At 36.0% G+C, this 14533-nt stretch overlaps 2 protein-coding genes across 3 annotated transcripts in view; one reads left to right on the top strand and one right to left on the bottom strand.

Moving 5' to 3' along the window:
• LOC109718598 (protein trichome birefringence-like 23) overlaps positions 1–1831 on the top strand; it is a 4550-nt gene extending 2719 nt beyond the window's left edge. For both annotated transcript variants that reach the window (XM_020244903.1, XM_020244902.1), the window contains 2 exons: positions 223–500; positions 817–1831. In XM_020244903.1, coding sequence (XP_020100492.1) covers positions 223–500; positions 817–1605 — 1067 coding nt within the window. In that variant the 3' untranslated portion in view covers positions 1606–1831. The remainder of the gene's footprint in view (positions 1–222; positions 501–816) is intronic.
• LOC109718600 (probable WRKY transcription factor 41) lies at positions 2007–4801 on the bottom strand. Its single transcript, XM_020244907.1, has 3 exons — positions 3985–4801; positions 3651–3797; positions 2007–2867 (listed from the first exon to the last, which is right to left on the bottom strand). Exons 1-3 carry the CDS (start codon positions 4326–4328, stop codon positions 2255–2257), a joined length of 1104 nt encoding a protein of 367 aa, XP_020100496.1. The 5' UTR covers positions 4329–4801; the 3' UTR covers positions 2007–2254.

Genomic DNA, 14533 nt, shown 5'->3' with positions numbered 1-14533 from the left:
GGGGGGGGCGGGGGGGTTGGTTTCAATATTATGTATGGAATGTTAAAAGATTGTTCTTTACAGCTTAAATTTCTGGAGAAATAGCATCGTCATGTTCGAGTTGCACTCGGTCCATCCTCCGTTAATTCAATAAAGTAATCATAGTCCATTTAATTGCTTCTGATTTTGTTATCTCAACTATTTGTTCACCATTCTTTGCTTCCTCAAACATTGTTTATGCAGAAAATTGTGATATTTTCAATGGGGAATGGATACCAAATCCTTCAGGTCCTGCTTACACCAACGAAAGTTGTCGATTTATTGAACCACCGCAAAATTGTATGAAGAATGGGAGGCCAGACACAGGGTATCTTTATTGGAGATGGAAACCTTATAGCTGTGATGTACCACCATTTGATGCGGTCAAGTTTCTAGACGCAATGCGAAACAAAAGTTGGGCATTGATTGGTGATTCAATTCTTCGCAATCATGTCCAGTCGTTGATTTGCCTTCTATCTAAGGTCTATTTCATGTTTCTAGATGGAGTCAATTCTTTCCTTCTAGTAAATTAACTTTTGATGCTATTCCACATGGAGGCGATATATTCGCAGCGTCATTTTCTTAATGGAGTGGAATCCATGTTCAAAATGAGCTTACTTGCTTTTTCCTTGTTTTGTTTTGTAATATTCTTTTCATATGTTAGTTGTAGTACATATAATTCTTCCTAATTTCTTGTGGAGTCAGGAAATACCATTGCCTCAGGTTTTATATTCATATCTTATTATTTCGATGTTTTTTAAAACAACTAATTCGAGCCATTTTTTGTTCAAAATTCAGGCAGAAGAAGCTGTTGAGGTCTACCACGACGAGACCTATAAATCCCGAAGGTGGCACTTTCCTTCCCACAACTTCACCCTCTCACTCATATGGGCTCCCTTTCTAATCAAGGCCGACATCTTCGAAAACGACGATGGCGAATCCAAGTCTGAGCTCGAGCTCCACCTTGACACTTTGGAACTGAATTGGACTGACCAATACCCCACCTTTGACTACATAGTCATCTCCGGCGGTCAATGGTTTTTAAAAACTGCCATATATTTGGAAAATAGAACTGTAATGGGATGCCACTATTGCCCTAAAAGGAACTTAACTGAACTCGGGCTCGAGTACTCATACCGAAAAGCTCTTCGGCTTGTTTTCGACTTCATCACCTCTTCGCCTCATAAACCTGTGGTTATATACAGGACGTGGACGCCGGACCACTTTGAGAATGGGGAGTGGTTTAGTGGGGGGACTTGTAATAGGACTAAACCATACAAGAAAGGCGAGTTTAAAGGAAGAGATGTGGACCATTTGATGAGGGGAATTGAGTTAGAGGAATTCGAGAGGGCGGTAGCAGCCCATGGGCTGGAAAATGCGGGCCGGCTTAAGATTCTCGACACTTACCCCCTCTCGTTGCTGAGGCCGGACGGGCATTCGGGACCGTATCGGACTTTCCATCCGTTCGATAAGGGTGAGAACTTGAATGTGCAGAATGACTGCCTACATTGGTGCTTGCCTGGGCCTGTAGATACTTGGAATGATTTGATCATGGAGATGGTGTTTGAATTGATGAAGCTCTCGTGATTTTGAAATTCTTGTAACAGATTGATTTTTGTTGAATTTGTCGACTGGCGGAGTATTAAGGCCCAAAAGGGACTTTTTTTTTTTCTTTTTTTTCTTTTTTTCAAATTTTCTTTTGTGGCTGGTCTGACTCCAGGATGTGTAAGTTTTCGATGTTTATGAATTCAAAATGTAATTAAACGGAAGCTTTTACTTTGTTAAAAGTTGGTGTACTTTGTGTTGCTGATCATTTTATTATTATTATTATTTTTCTATAGTAAAAATATTGAAGTAAGCCATAAGCCATATTGAGGTAGGCCTCCGAACTTCTTCAAACCTATTGAGTACAATGACAGGGTGCATGATGTAAGATTGATACAATTTCGTATGAAGTTTTAAATAAATCTGGACTATTATGAGGCTAATTGACCAATAAATTGATTAAAAGATCTTATTTATCTCTTAAATAACAATAAGGACTACAACTCAAAAAACTTACTCTAACCTCTACATGCACTACATGATTGAGTGATCTTCTACTTGCTAGCTACATGCAATACTAATCCCCCAACCTTACAGGGATTCAAACTTTGATTCCAGTGGCTTGATTGTGTGTGTGTGTGTGTGTGTGTGTGTGTGTGTGTGTGTGTGTGTGTTTTGTTCCTCCTCACTTCTACCTGAAAAAATTGGAAGAATCAAAAGAAGGGAAACTCGGCTCGAAATTGGCCGGCTCGAGCACGAAATCTATGTCCACCATTGGGGAATTGGCCACGGAAGTCGCACCGGAGATGAGATCGGTGAGCTCGGACTCGGAGCCAAGAAAGGTTGGCCCCCTTCCGAAGTTACTCATCTGGCACGGCGACATCGAGAAGTAGTTCGACTCCGAGGTGGTCGGAGATATGAAAGTCGGAGAAAAGGTACTCGCGAAGTTGCTGACCGGCGTGGAAGGGAAGGAGAAGGAAGAGGAAGTTAGGCCGTGTTCGCCGTCCGGTATAAGGCCCTCGGTCTTAACCTTGAGGCCCTGTCTGAAGCTCAGTAGTAGCTCGTTTTGATCGCAATGCGGTTCTTGCGGTCGGTTAGGATCGAGCTGCCTGTTATCCTGCATTTGCAGCATGCCTGGCTCCTGTGCCGCCGACGCTGCTGTAGCGGTCGGGCGCCGCCTCTGGAGGCATGTGTGCCCCCCTCGGTATGTGATGTCGAAAACCGAGGGGTCCTCGTCGGATCTCTGCACTTGCTTTGTTGCTAGGCATCCGTAAGAGTTGCGGTGAGTGCAACGATAGTAACCTCTGAAAAATAAAAATAAACAATCAGCATCGTATCAGAGCGAGCGAATAAGAAGTTTCAAGTTCGCATAAAAATATATAGTGCTTTTGAAGAAGCTTCTATATGTGATGGTCCAGCTCTTTGATTCCTTTTGAGTCAATACTAGGAGTAAGCTTGTTGTAAGTTGAAGCCAATGGCCTAATCTTAGTTAAATATAAAAAACCATATCTTGATTGGTATTTGAGAACTGTTTTGACCTAGTCAAAAGCTCTCTAGATGAATCTTCTGAAGATTAGCCTGAGGAAAGAAACAAAAGAAGCTTCTTTACATTTTACAGTTTTTGGCACCACTCTTAAAATTGCTTGTCCACTGAAAAGTAGAAATTGACATTTGGTAAACAACAGAGTTTTAAATCCGAGAAAAAGCTGAAGTACATTTTTGGGCTATAAATGCGTAAACTCTAATTTAAAATTTTCATTGTATTTTGTTTGGCGTGTTTTTAAAGAGTTGCTCAAAAAAGTTTTATTCTTTACTTAAACATAAAAATTGAAGTTTGAAATTGGGCCTTTTTGCTTCTGAATTTATTAGATTTTCTTGTGAATATATATTAACCTTTGCCAAATTGCTTGAATAAAAAAAGATATATATTTTTAATATATCGGAGACGATTCCTATGTAGAAGCTAAACAAAGCTTGAGAAAAAAGCAGGTAACTTTTCCGTACAGGTGGGAAAAGCAATTACTGCTGCTTCAGGGGAAAGTCCAAAATTAGTGCGAGAGAAGAGAGAGGTGTCTGCTTCCACAAACCTGGGAAACTTGGCTCCCAGGATGTCCTTCTGCCCGTACTTCCTCCAGCTATAGCCGTCGTCCGGCGTCCCCTCGATCACGCCGCCGCCATCGCTGCTCCCGCCGGAGGTCACCCGCACTTGGTTCGTCCATCGCGGCAGCGTCTTCCTACGATCGCAAATGAGAGAGAAAAAGAAGCCGCTGCTTTTAGTAAAAATATAGTATGCTGTAATAAAATCAATCAGAATCTTCTACTTTTTAAGGTGCCGTCAAAAATAGAAGCAGAGTCAAAATGATTCTATACATTCGCGCATATATATTGAATAGAGTAGAGAAGAAGGAGAAGAAGAAGCACCTCTTCTTCGACATCTCGCGGCGCTCCTGCTCCTTAGACGCGCGCTCGGAGCTCTCGCTGGTCGGGCTCCCGCTGCCCGATCGCGGCGGCGAGTCCGATGCCACAGCAGCCGTGTTCGTATTGTTGTTGTTGTTGTTGCTGCTGGGCTGCTGCCGGGAGTCGGCGATGAGCCTGGCCATTGCGGCAGCCTGCTGGAACAGGGAGTGGGTCTGCCGGGCGAGGTGTCTGCACATCTCGGCGGAGTCGGGATCGCCGACGCAGGCCTCGAGCCGCAGCGTCTGCTCCTCGCCTTGCGACAGCACATTCAGGAGCGTTTTCACGTCGCAGACCGATTCGTTCTTCATGGTTTGGTTTAATCGCAGCCACAGGAGAGAAAGGAAAATGGAGAAGCCACAAAACTCTCTCTCTCTCTCTATATATATTGGAGAGGAACAGAAACAGGGGAGATATAATGGAAACAGGGGGTGGGGGGGGATTAGATATAAGGAAGAGGAAGAGAACGCTAATGCTAATGCTAATGGGGATGAGGAAAATCGAAAAAAGGAGCTAAATTTGGAAGTGGGCACATAACATCAATAAACAACCCCCATTCGCGTGTGATTCCACCATCACTCGAGCTCCAAAATCCTTCCTTTTTACAGCAAAATCTTATCTTTTTCTCCTCTTTCTAACTAGAAAACCCAGCAAATTTCGGCTAAGTTCCTACGCCGCGCCGTTGCCGCAGTCGCCGTCTTCTTCTTCTTCTTCTTCTAACTCCTCTGTTTTTGTTTCTTCTACAAATTTGATGAGATCAGAGGAAGTTGGGGTGTTTTTAATAAGCTGAGGAGAGGAGGTTTTAAACCGTTGGGAAGGGGGGGNCAAATTTTTTTTTTTTTTTTTTTTTTAAGAACTGTTCCTTAATTTGTGAGCTATAGACCGGTCGTTGGTCATAAGGAGAGAATCGGGTCAACGAGAGAGATGGAGAAGGGAGTGTTGACCGTTTCCACTCTTCTAGTTTCTAAAGGCGAAATTATTTCGCGCACTCGGCGTATTTCTTAAGGTCGTAAGTTCGATCTCCCATTTCTAATATTTTCTTTCAGATTTATCTTTACAATAGCAGATATTGGTTTAAAGATCACACATAAGATAACTTATTAAATGTGTTGTACGAAACTATATAGTTTTTGTAGTTGATTTTAGACGGTATAGATCATATTTGTTGAATTAGAGCGGTTGGTGTATAGAACATATACGCACTCACGGTGCACGCAATAATCTGTGAATAAGAAATAGGGGAAATATGGGTGTAAAATAGAGGTCAGAGAAAGGGGAGGCGACCAGGAATTTTCTAGCCTACTTCCGCGTTGGAACATGAAAGGAAAAAAAAAAAAAAAAAAAAAAAAAAAAAAAAAAAAGAAAAAAAAAAAAAAAAAAAAAAAAGCAGAAGAAAAAGAAAAGAAAAAAAAGAAAAAGAAAAAAGTGAGAGTGAATGACGTAAGTGTTGGGTCCCATGCTGACGCTTTATTAGGGACATGTTTTCTTTTTCCCGATCGAAAAGTGTGGAAAAATTAATTTTCTAACTGTTTTTAATTAAAAAGATATTAAGCTTTTTTTATAATTTTTTATTTTTTAAATTATAATGGAGGGAAGTATATGAATCAAATATTATGTAGTCGTATTTATGTAAAAAGTAGTATATATGAATGAAACATATACGTGACATCGAAATCGACTGTAATATTTAAGTTCAGATAAAATTATTAACTAGCTAGCTCTTAAGAAAAATAATTTTTTATTAGATTTATCTTTCGAGAATGTACTGAGAGAAAGATGATTTTATTTTTTTGGTCAAAAATAAATACTCTCTCTAAATTATGCAAAACTATATTTTATTAAAAAGATACTTTTACGTGAAACCAAATGTTCCAAAAACTCTTTTTCAGCCAAAAAAAAAAATTTTTCATGCTTATAGGTACGTCACCAATAATATTTTTTGGTTCATTTATTCGGTTCCGTATGTAATAATTAGCATTTCTCTCTCTCTCTTTTTTTTTTTTTTTGCCTAGAAAAATACACTACACAAAAGTAGAAGTGAGATGCAACTAATTAAAATCCTTCTCACTGTACTTGTCAAATAATAATGTACCAGTACAGGGAGAATGGTATCATCCTCACGTATTTATTATATATATGGGGATATAATTATTTTAATGAATTTATATATTTGTAAGTTTTTTAAGATCCTACTGGTAATATGTCACAATTAATTAAGAGTTAGATTTTATAAGATTCTAGAAGTCCAAACAAGGAGTAAACTCAATTTTATTTTGACCAAAATGTAATACAATAATTGCTCTACTCTCCATCTGTGTCGTATATATCAAGTGTTTAGAATAAGAATTGAATCCTATTGGAAATAAAATATTAAAAACATTATTTTTGCTGGCTTAAACTTTTGAAAATAATGATTATTTTACATTTTTTAATACAGCACCAAAATAGAAAATTTTAAGTTTGAGATCTTGGGTTCATCAAAATGTCTCAAGCCCAAGCATATATGAGAGAGATTGCTGAATATATATATAAAATTAAAAACATCAATTTTTTTTGGTTTATCTTAAGCTTCTAATAAACTTATAAATTAGTAGGAAGATTGTAAAATAAACGTACTTTGAAATTAATAAGTCAACCACGTCTTTGCGAACTTTTCGCTAATAGATACATTAATCACCAAAGCTACGAAGCTTCTATCTAGTAAAAGGCACCATGTGTGCTTGATGGTCAAGTCCTTAAAAGTTATTTGACAAATTTTGAGAGACTTAGACGCAAATATATCGTATTTGAAAAGCTTGCATCCTCAAATAAAACTTTCCCATACTTTCGTGTAGAATGAGCTAATACTTACGTCCATTACAAGCATAAATTATATTTAATTAGAGTGTTTTTTCCTTTTTTAGAGAGAGAGAACAATAATATGCTATCGCTTTGTTCATTTTGCTTAGAAATAAATTTAGCTGAAAATATAAAGCAATTATGATTCAAACTTGATTAAGTATCAACTATTAAGTCTTTACCCCTTGCACTAGGAGATATACTCGCAGTATTAATTGATCAATAGTTAACTTATTTGAGAAGTTAAATGACTTCTGAGTTAATCACATTAGCAATATTTTTCGCTGCAATTAGATGTTTATTTTTTTAGAGATAGATAGCACGCTACCCGTTTTATTTATTTCATTTAGAAATAAACTTAACTATAAATATGAATCAAATAGGATTCGAATTTGGGACCTCGAATGTCCATCACCAAGTTTTTTACTGCTTGCGCTAGGGACCTCGGGTGCTACACTTTGATGTTAACTTTACTCCGCTTGGCGCTTCCAAGTTGTTATTTGAGTAAAGCATTTTGGAATTAAAACCCTACAATTAACCTCGCGCTATTGCAAGATTAGAAATTTCAAAATAAATTTTGTATTTTTTTTTTTAGGCACAAAAGATATTTCATGTGATATATAGCAACGAGCAAATTTTTTAAATATATTGTTAGTAGATTGATTGATTACTGCTTATCGGAATAGAAAAATTGAGCAACTTGGTCGCTCGGTCCGGTCAAAATATATGTTTGACCATTGACTCCGAAAGAGCTAACGAGTAAGGACTGTGGTCTATTGTCTAACAAGATACATATGAAGATTCTTACATTAATTTTAGCTATTATTTATTTTTTTTCCTTTGTACGGTATATTGCACTCATAAAAGTTTCTCAGAGAAAAAAAACACATGGGCACAAATGCACACACTGAAAAACTTGTGAATCTATATATATAAAGAAAAAAGCTATTAAAAAAATAAAATAAAAAAACTGCATTAAATCAAAATTTGAAGTCCTTATAAATTGACAACTAAGTGAACTCACGATATCTTATATGATACTCAATTCTCGCATTATCATATTATTAATTACGGCATTCAAACAAAAAAGTATTTAAAAATTAAGGTTGAAAATGAAATTCTCCTAGTTAGTTATATATTATAATCCACAAAAAAACAAAGCATAGTGATTATAAATTAATGGAAAATGAAATTCTCCTAGTTAGTTATATATTAGTTTTTATTAGTGGTCAACTTGTTTAATATTATTTGATCTTAATCAATAATCGATAAGCTAAATCAAAATAAGTGCCCTTACAGTTAAATATCAAAATGGAAAAAGAAAAAGTAACCAAGTACGTGTTTGTACAGCGTCCACGCGGTAGTCATTGCCATGTTAATATCTTATAGATTCTTTCTATCCTTTCTATACTATACCATAGTTATATAATTGGGTCATTTGGCAATAGAACAATTTTAAAGTATTCCATTCAAAAAGAAAAATAGAAAAGAAAGAAACTTCTCAAAAATATATATATATATACATTATATATAATTATATATATAAATATAGATATATATATTATATATATATTATATATATATAATATATTATATAGTTAGCTAGAATATTGTCGATAGCAAACGGTTCATTGCCACCATTTATTTTCGATGATGGAGCCTCCAAATCGACGATCGGCACGTTGAACATGATCTATACACTTGAAGTATTTAGAAATCAAATTTCATACATTTTCGATATTGTCTCTTATTCAATTCGAGTGGACACAAAAATGAACAGCTGAAAATAAATATTCTTTAAAAAATGATGATAGAAGTTTTGTAATCAAGATCAAGAGTATAGATCTTGTTTTAAATAGTTTAAAAAATTTTCTAACAAAAATTTAATTGATTTGGATATCTTTACACCATTAAACGATAAAACGCCTCATATCGACCATTAAAATTACAAATTTTGAAACCCTTTGATCATTAGGCAAATAATGTAGAAAAGATTTAAAATTTGATTTCTAAACACTTCAAGTGGTATAGATCATGTTCAACGGTACCGATCGTCGATTTGGAGTCTCTATCATCGAAAATAAATGGATGGCAACAGATCCCGTTTGCTATCGATAGTATTCTAGCTCAACTCTCTCTCTCTCTCTCTCTATAGTAAGATTACTGTGCTATTAAGAGTACAATAACCCTTGTGCTTCTAACTTCCTAACTATCCATCAATTTTGATGGATGATTAGGAGGTGAGAGAGAAAAGAAATTAAGAAGAAATTGGGCATCTCAATTTCTCTCCTTTTTAAATTTCTTTCCAATTTCTCTTCTCTCTCTCATCCTAACCATCTATCAAAATTGATGGATGATTAGGAAGTTAGGAGCACAAGAGCTATTGTGCTCCTAATAGCACAGTAGCCCTACTCTCTCTCTCTCTCTCTATTTATATGAGCCTCATTATTATACTCTTATGAGTATAAACCCTTCTGTACTGATAAATTTTCGCCTGTTACATTTACCCCTCGATCATTTTCATCCGTTAAATTATATTATTCAACCAACCACCTACTCAACCTTAAGGAACCACCATCATCCTAATTGGGGACCACTATCATTTTAACCGCATATCTCTTCATTTTACAGCTGAAAATTTATAAGTATAAAGGAGTCTAGTATAACAACAGTTGAGAAATCAAATTGGAAATATGTTATTTGATGTTGACTCTAAATTGCTGAATTACATCAACTGCACTTACAATACATTTTGAGGTATCCATTACGAAGCATATATAAGTAGACAAGGATGAAGTGCTTAGCATTCAAAAAGGATTTTTTTTAAAAAAATAAAATCAGAAATAGTTTGGTTAATTCTACTGATAAAAAAATGTTTATTTTGTAAAAACTCAAAAAATATGTTATGTGACACGCCAAATTATTTCAAGCATATTAAAGACCACTACGTATATAATTTCCAAACCTCAAAAATAGCCGTGATCGCTTTTAGACTTCTCAGAATATCTCGCGACCAAATATACAAAAAAAAATTAGCATACAAAATTGAAAACACTATGTTCTAACTAATAGTTTAAACTTTTAGAGGCAAAAAGCTGCTTCACATCAGCCTTACTCAAGTTACTCCCCAATGGTAAAAGATTAATGCATGAATTATTTACTTTTATTCATCCATCTTGGTGGGGCCTTTAATTTGCAACATAAAGGATATATAGTCCCAAAATTTCAACACATAAGTTGTTTTTTTTTTTTTTTTTTTGAGAGAGAAAGGTAGCACGGTACCTGCTTTATTCATTAGGTACGTAAATAAACTTAGCTACATAGGATGAAACAGCTAGGGCCTCAGAAAGACAAAACGAAGAAGAAAGGGATTAGAAAAAAAAAGAGCGAAAAAGAAGAAGCAAAAATATTTGTCCGAACCAAAAGGAGCAGTAAAACCAACGCCACCCTACTCTACAAATAAGTTGTTACTTTCAAAAGCAATGAGTTTCATACTCCTCTCCTATGTAAGTCACTTTCTTAGTTGATCTTCTAGAGATCGACAATATTAATTTAATTTGTTTTCCCAGTTTCAAAGTGTCAATGATGGAGAGGGATGTAGAGGTCCTAATCTTGGGCAAAAGCATGGATAAAATAAATGGAAGAACCTCTAGAATTAATAAAGTTGAATTCAACATTGGGAGGTAGCTATACATATATACAACAGGGAATCTATAATAGTACACTCTTTGGACCGGTTCAAAGGTTCTTTAATTTGGTGGCCCATGTTTGGTGTTTGCTGCAAAATTCCAAAAAGAATAAACAAAATAAAAGAAAAGAGTAAAATGTAAAGAACATAGAGGGTAAATAATAAACATGTTGGTTCGTATTTGTTGTTAGGCATGATTGTTGACTACAGCCATAAGCTAACAATTATATAATTTGTTCTCTCCCTTTTTGCTTGAATTTTTTTTGTTTTAAAAATAGAGAATTCCAAAATCAACTATTTTTCAGTCAAATTTTGACTTAAGCGCGCTATGGAGACTTAAGGAATCAGTTTCCATTGTTGTTGCAGTACTAAGTATCTGTTTAGTCTAATTTACAAAAAAAATTATGTTGAAAAGATACAGTTTGTATCTAACCAAATAAAAGAATTAGCATTTTTAGTAGAATAGGAGGTAATTAAACGAGTTTTTCGACTGCAAATGTGTGAAAAGTACTACAATTGGAGCTTCTACTTTTGCTTCTGCTGTGCTGCAGAGGAAAGCTTTTTGTTAATTTACTGAAAAGTTTCTTGTGATTTTTGAGAGCGGTTTATTCAAACTATAATTGAGAGCCAAACAAGCCCCAAGATTTAAAACCCAACTTATTTGTCTCACATGGACTTTGGTCTATGGAGATTGATTCAACCCACCAAATAGATTTAGGTTAAAGCAATACGAGGAGAATGGGTGTTCCAAATCTACATATAATTTGCGAAACAGTGAGTGAAGGAGAGACTCTGAACGTGGTCCACCACGTCAACTGTGGATTGCACATTCCTTGCAAGTTCATTCAAACTTTACCAATTTGGACGGTTCACAACTGATATGGTAGACATGGTCCAAGAAATAACTGGCCTCATGGTCTACTTGTAGAGCCAAGCAACCAATTAATGACTTAAATTAGCGATGCAAATGGATTCGGTGGAGTTCTGGTAGCGATCTGTCCTGAGTGGGACGACAAGCGGGGGTTAAGAAAAAAGAAAAATTAATCAATTCTGATACGCTGATAGAGAGAGAGATGAGCGATTCTTTTCTTCCTTTAATCTATTCTGTTCATCTGTAAAAAATTCGCTTCCGTCCGGACCGGCCCCGAATGAAGGGGTAAGTGGGGACAAAAAATAGAATAAAAATCAACTCACTCTCCTCCGAGCAACCAAAGAGACAGGACCGGAGGTGAGGAGCCGCTCCGCTCCCGCCGATTTGAAAAAAATTTTAAAATGTGGTAGGGACGTTATATCACCTATATCCTCAACCAATCAAATTTGCCTCTAGGGTTCACCCATCCGATCATAGTTTTTAGTAAAAAAGAAAAATTATAATACTTTTCTCTCCAAAGAAGAAATTTGATTGGCTTGAGACATAATAATGTAGTGCCACTGCTATCTAGAAGACCACCTCTCGGATCGGCCCTGTTTGCATGGATAAAAAACTATGAAAAGGCTCAACTTTTTGGGCCTTTCTGAGGGCCGCAATTGAAACCCTAAACGCAACCAACCCAAAGTATTTTTAACCCACAAAATCTAACCAAAGTTTCCAAATGAGGCATTATTTGGTAGGGGTGTTCACAATTCACAGTTCGGTTTCGAAAGCAACACCAAATCGTGACCAAATCCAAGAAGCTATTGACCGGATTCTAATGAAAACGATGTTAGTACTTGTCTAATAATTGTAATGGTGTAACGAGGTGAGATAGCTAGCTTTAATAACACGGTTTTACAGCGATAAATAAGTGGAGATAAATGTAGAAATGCTAGAGTTGCTCTTCTGAAGTTGCCCCAATTGCACCAAAATCATGTGTCTCTTTATTCTCGATGCATTGTATTTTCACGATTTTCTTTGCAAAGCCGCTCTTGCTCATAAAACCCACCAAATTAAATCAGTTATATGTAAGTTCCTAACAGATGACATGTTATATACGGAATCTCAAAATCTATATCTTCTTCTATATGTTTATTTCATGTGTGATTTTTTTACACGTAAGTTTCTAATATATGATATATATTACAGTATAGAGAGTCAGAATATCAACAACCGTAAATGTAGCATTCTGGGGGAACTCATACATTTCCCTTCATGTAAAAAGAACTTGTAGTTCCAACAGTGTTTCTAATTCCACTGCACATCTCAGATATGATTGGATTGTTTAGGTAGAGGTTGGATTCTCCTCTCCTGTTTCACCCATGTGCTCCCGAACTTGATTTGGTCCAAAGATTCATTGGATCCCCCCACCCATAGCTTGACTTTGTTGACTTGTTGACTGTATCCATGCACATGTGTCATCTATTGACTTTTCAACAGATGTTTTTGAACTTCAAAGTAAATTACATGGCATGTTGTTATGACAAAAAAACAGCAGTAAAACCCTAATTTGATATGAAACATAAGAAAGAAAGGGGGGAAGAAAAAGAATATTAAGTAGTTCATGCTTTTTGATTCGCTAATTGCGTTTACAAGCTTAATTGAGTGAAGCTTTTACAGTAATATACCCAATGCTAGCTTTTTCTCAAATCCACATGCATTATGCACATCTTGCAAAGATAGTATGATAGATACATAAGATTGGTGAAAATCAAATGGGGTTAGGAAAGCATAGGGTGTGTCTAAATGTGTCGTTTGACGACCCAGGCTCTCAGCTCTCACCAGAGACTTTAAAAGTATTTTCAATTAGTTCTGCTTCATTTAGACACAATAATTAAATAACAGATCGAAGAGACATGGAACAATCATTAGTTTACGGTAAAACTGTTTTTCACCGATACACAAAGACTAGTATTCGAGGTGGTTGAATTGCGAAAAGGAAGGGAGCTCGATCCGTCTCATGATCTCGCAAACCACATGACCCACGTTTGGTATGTATGGGACCCAAGAAGAGGGCAAAATTTGGTGGTTCCAGCTTGCATTCTTACTTGGTAACAAATATCGCCAAACCCAAGCTATTATGTTCATTTTTGGCGCAGTTTCTGTTCTGCTTTTATCTATAGTTATTTCTAGTAAAGTATTCGACAAGTAGAATTTTTTTTTTTTTATTTTATTTTTTATTTTACTGTAGTGGGTTGAAGTTTAAGTGAGATTCTTAAGTCCCAAAAGAAGGAACTTCAATTTAATACTCTAATAGAATTTGTCTAAATAAATTAACATAACATTTTTCCTAGAAGCTTTGCATAGTACTACATTCTTCAAAAGACCAAACAAGCCCTAACCGACAAAAGATCTTGCCCAAAACTAAAAAAAAGGAATTCACATATTCCAATTTAATTCAGTGAAGCTAAGGTGAGGCGCATAGAAAGTAAAAGCCAAGGCTCAACCTCAGTCGTTTAGCATTTTTTCAATAAAATTTTTTTCTAATAATAGTATAAATAGTAAATTATCTAGTGCGCCTTTCACTTGAGTCCCAAATAGTCGCATTTAAATATTTACTCACTATTTACCTTGTACACTACACTCCTCACCCCAAAGTATGCATTTTATATTTTTTGTTATTTTGCATAATATTAGGCCGGAATGTAACTCTCTAAATTCTGAATTAAAATACGTATTATATTGATTCGGCACTGAGCTCACGATCTATTGAATCCAGATATCAGCAAGGTATTAACCAACTGTTCTAATAGCTAGCGACCTCAAATCCAATTTATATATAGATCTCCGACATTCCAAATAATATACGGTCTGCGATGATGTGTTAGACCCGGTCCAGGGAAAAATTGTACTAGAATTTGTAGTTGCATGTGGTCCTCTCTCGAACACCCGACCCATTCCAAAGGCACGTGAAGCAATCGAAGCCCACAGAGGAAATTAACCAGTCCCCCACTCTCCCCTCCTCCAGAAATTATTGCCTACACCCAGTGCATCCCTCGACCTCGCGCACCACACTCATTATTATTTATTTAGTATCTTAAATCTTAAATTAGAACCTAAGTTTCCATAACCTATTA

Source organism: Ananas comosus, linkage group 12 (genome assembly GCF_001540865.1).
Source record: "Ananas comosus cultivar F153 linkage group 12, ASM154086v1, whole genome shotgun sequence".
NCBI classification, from domain to species: domain Eukaryota; kingdom Viridiplantae; phylum Streptophyta; class Magnoliopsida; order Poales; family Bromeliaceae; genus Ananas; species Ananas comosus.
This window is presented reverse-complemented; position numbering and strand designations above follow the sequence as displayed.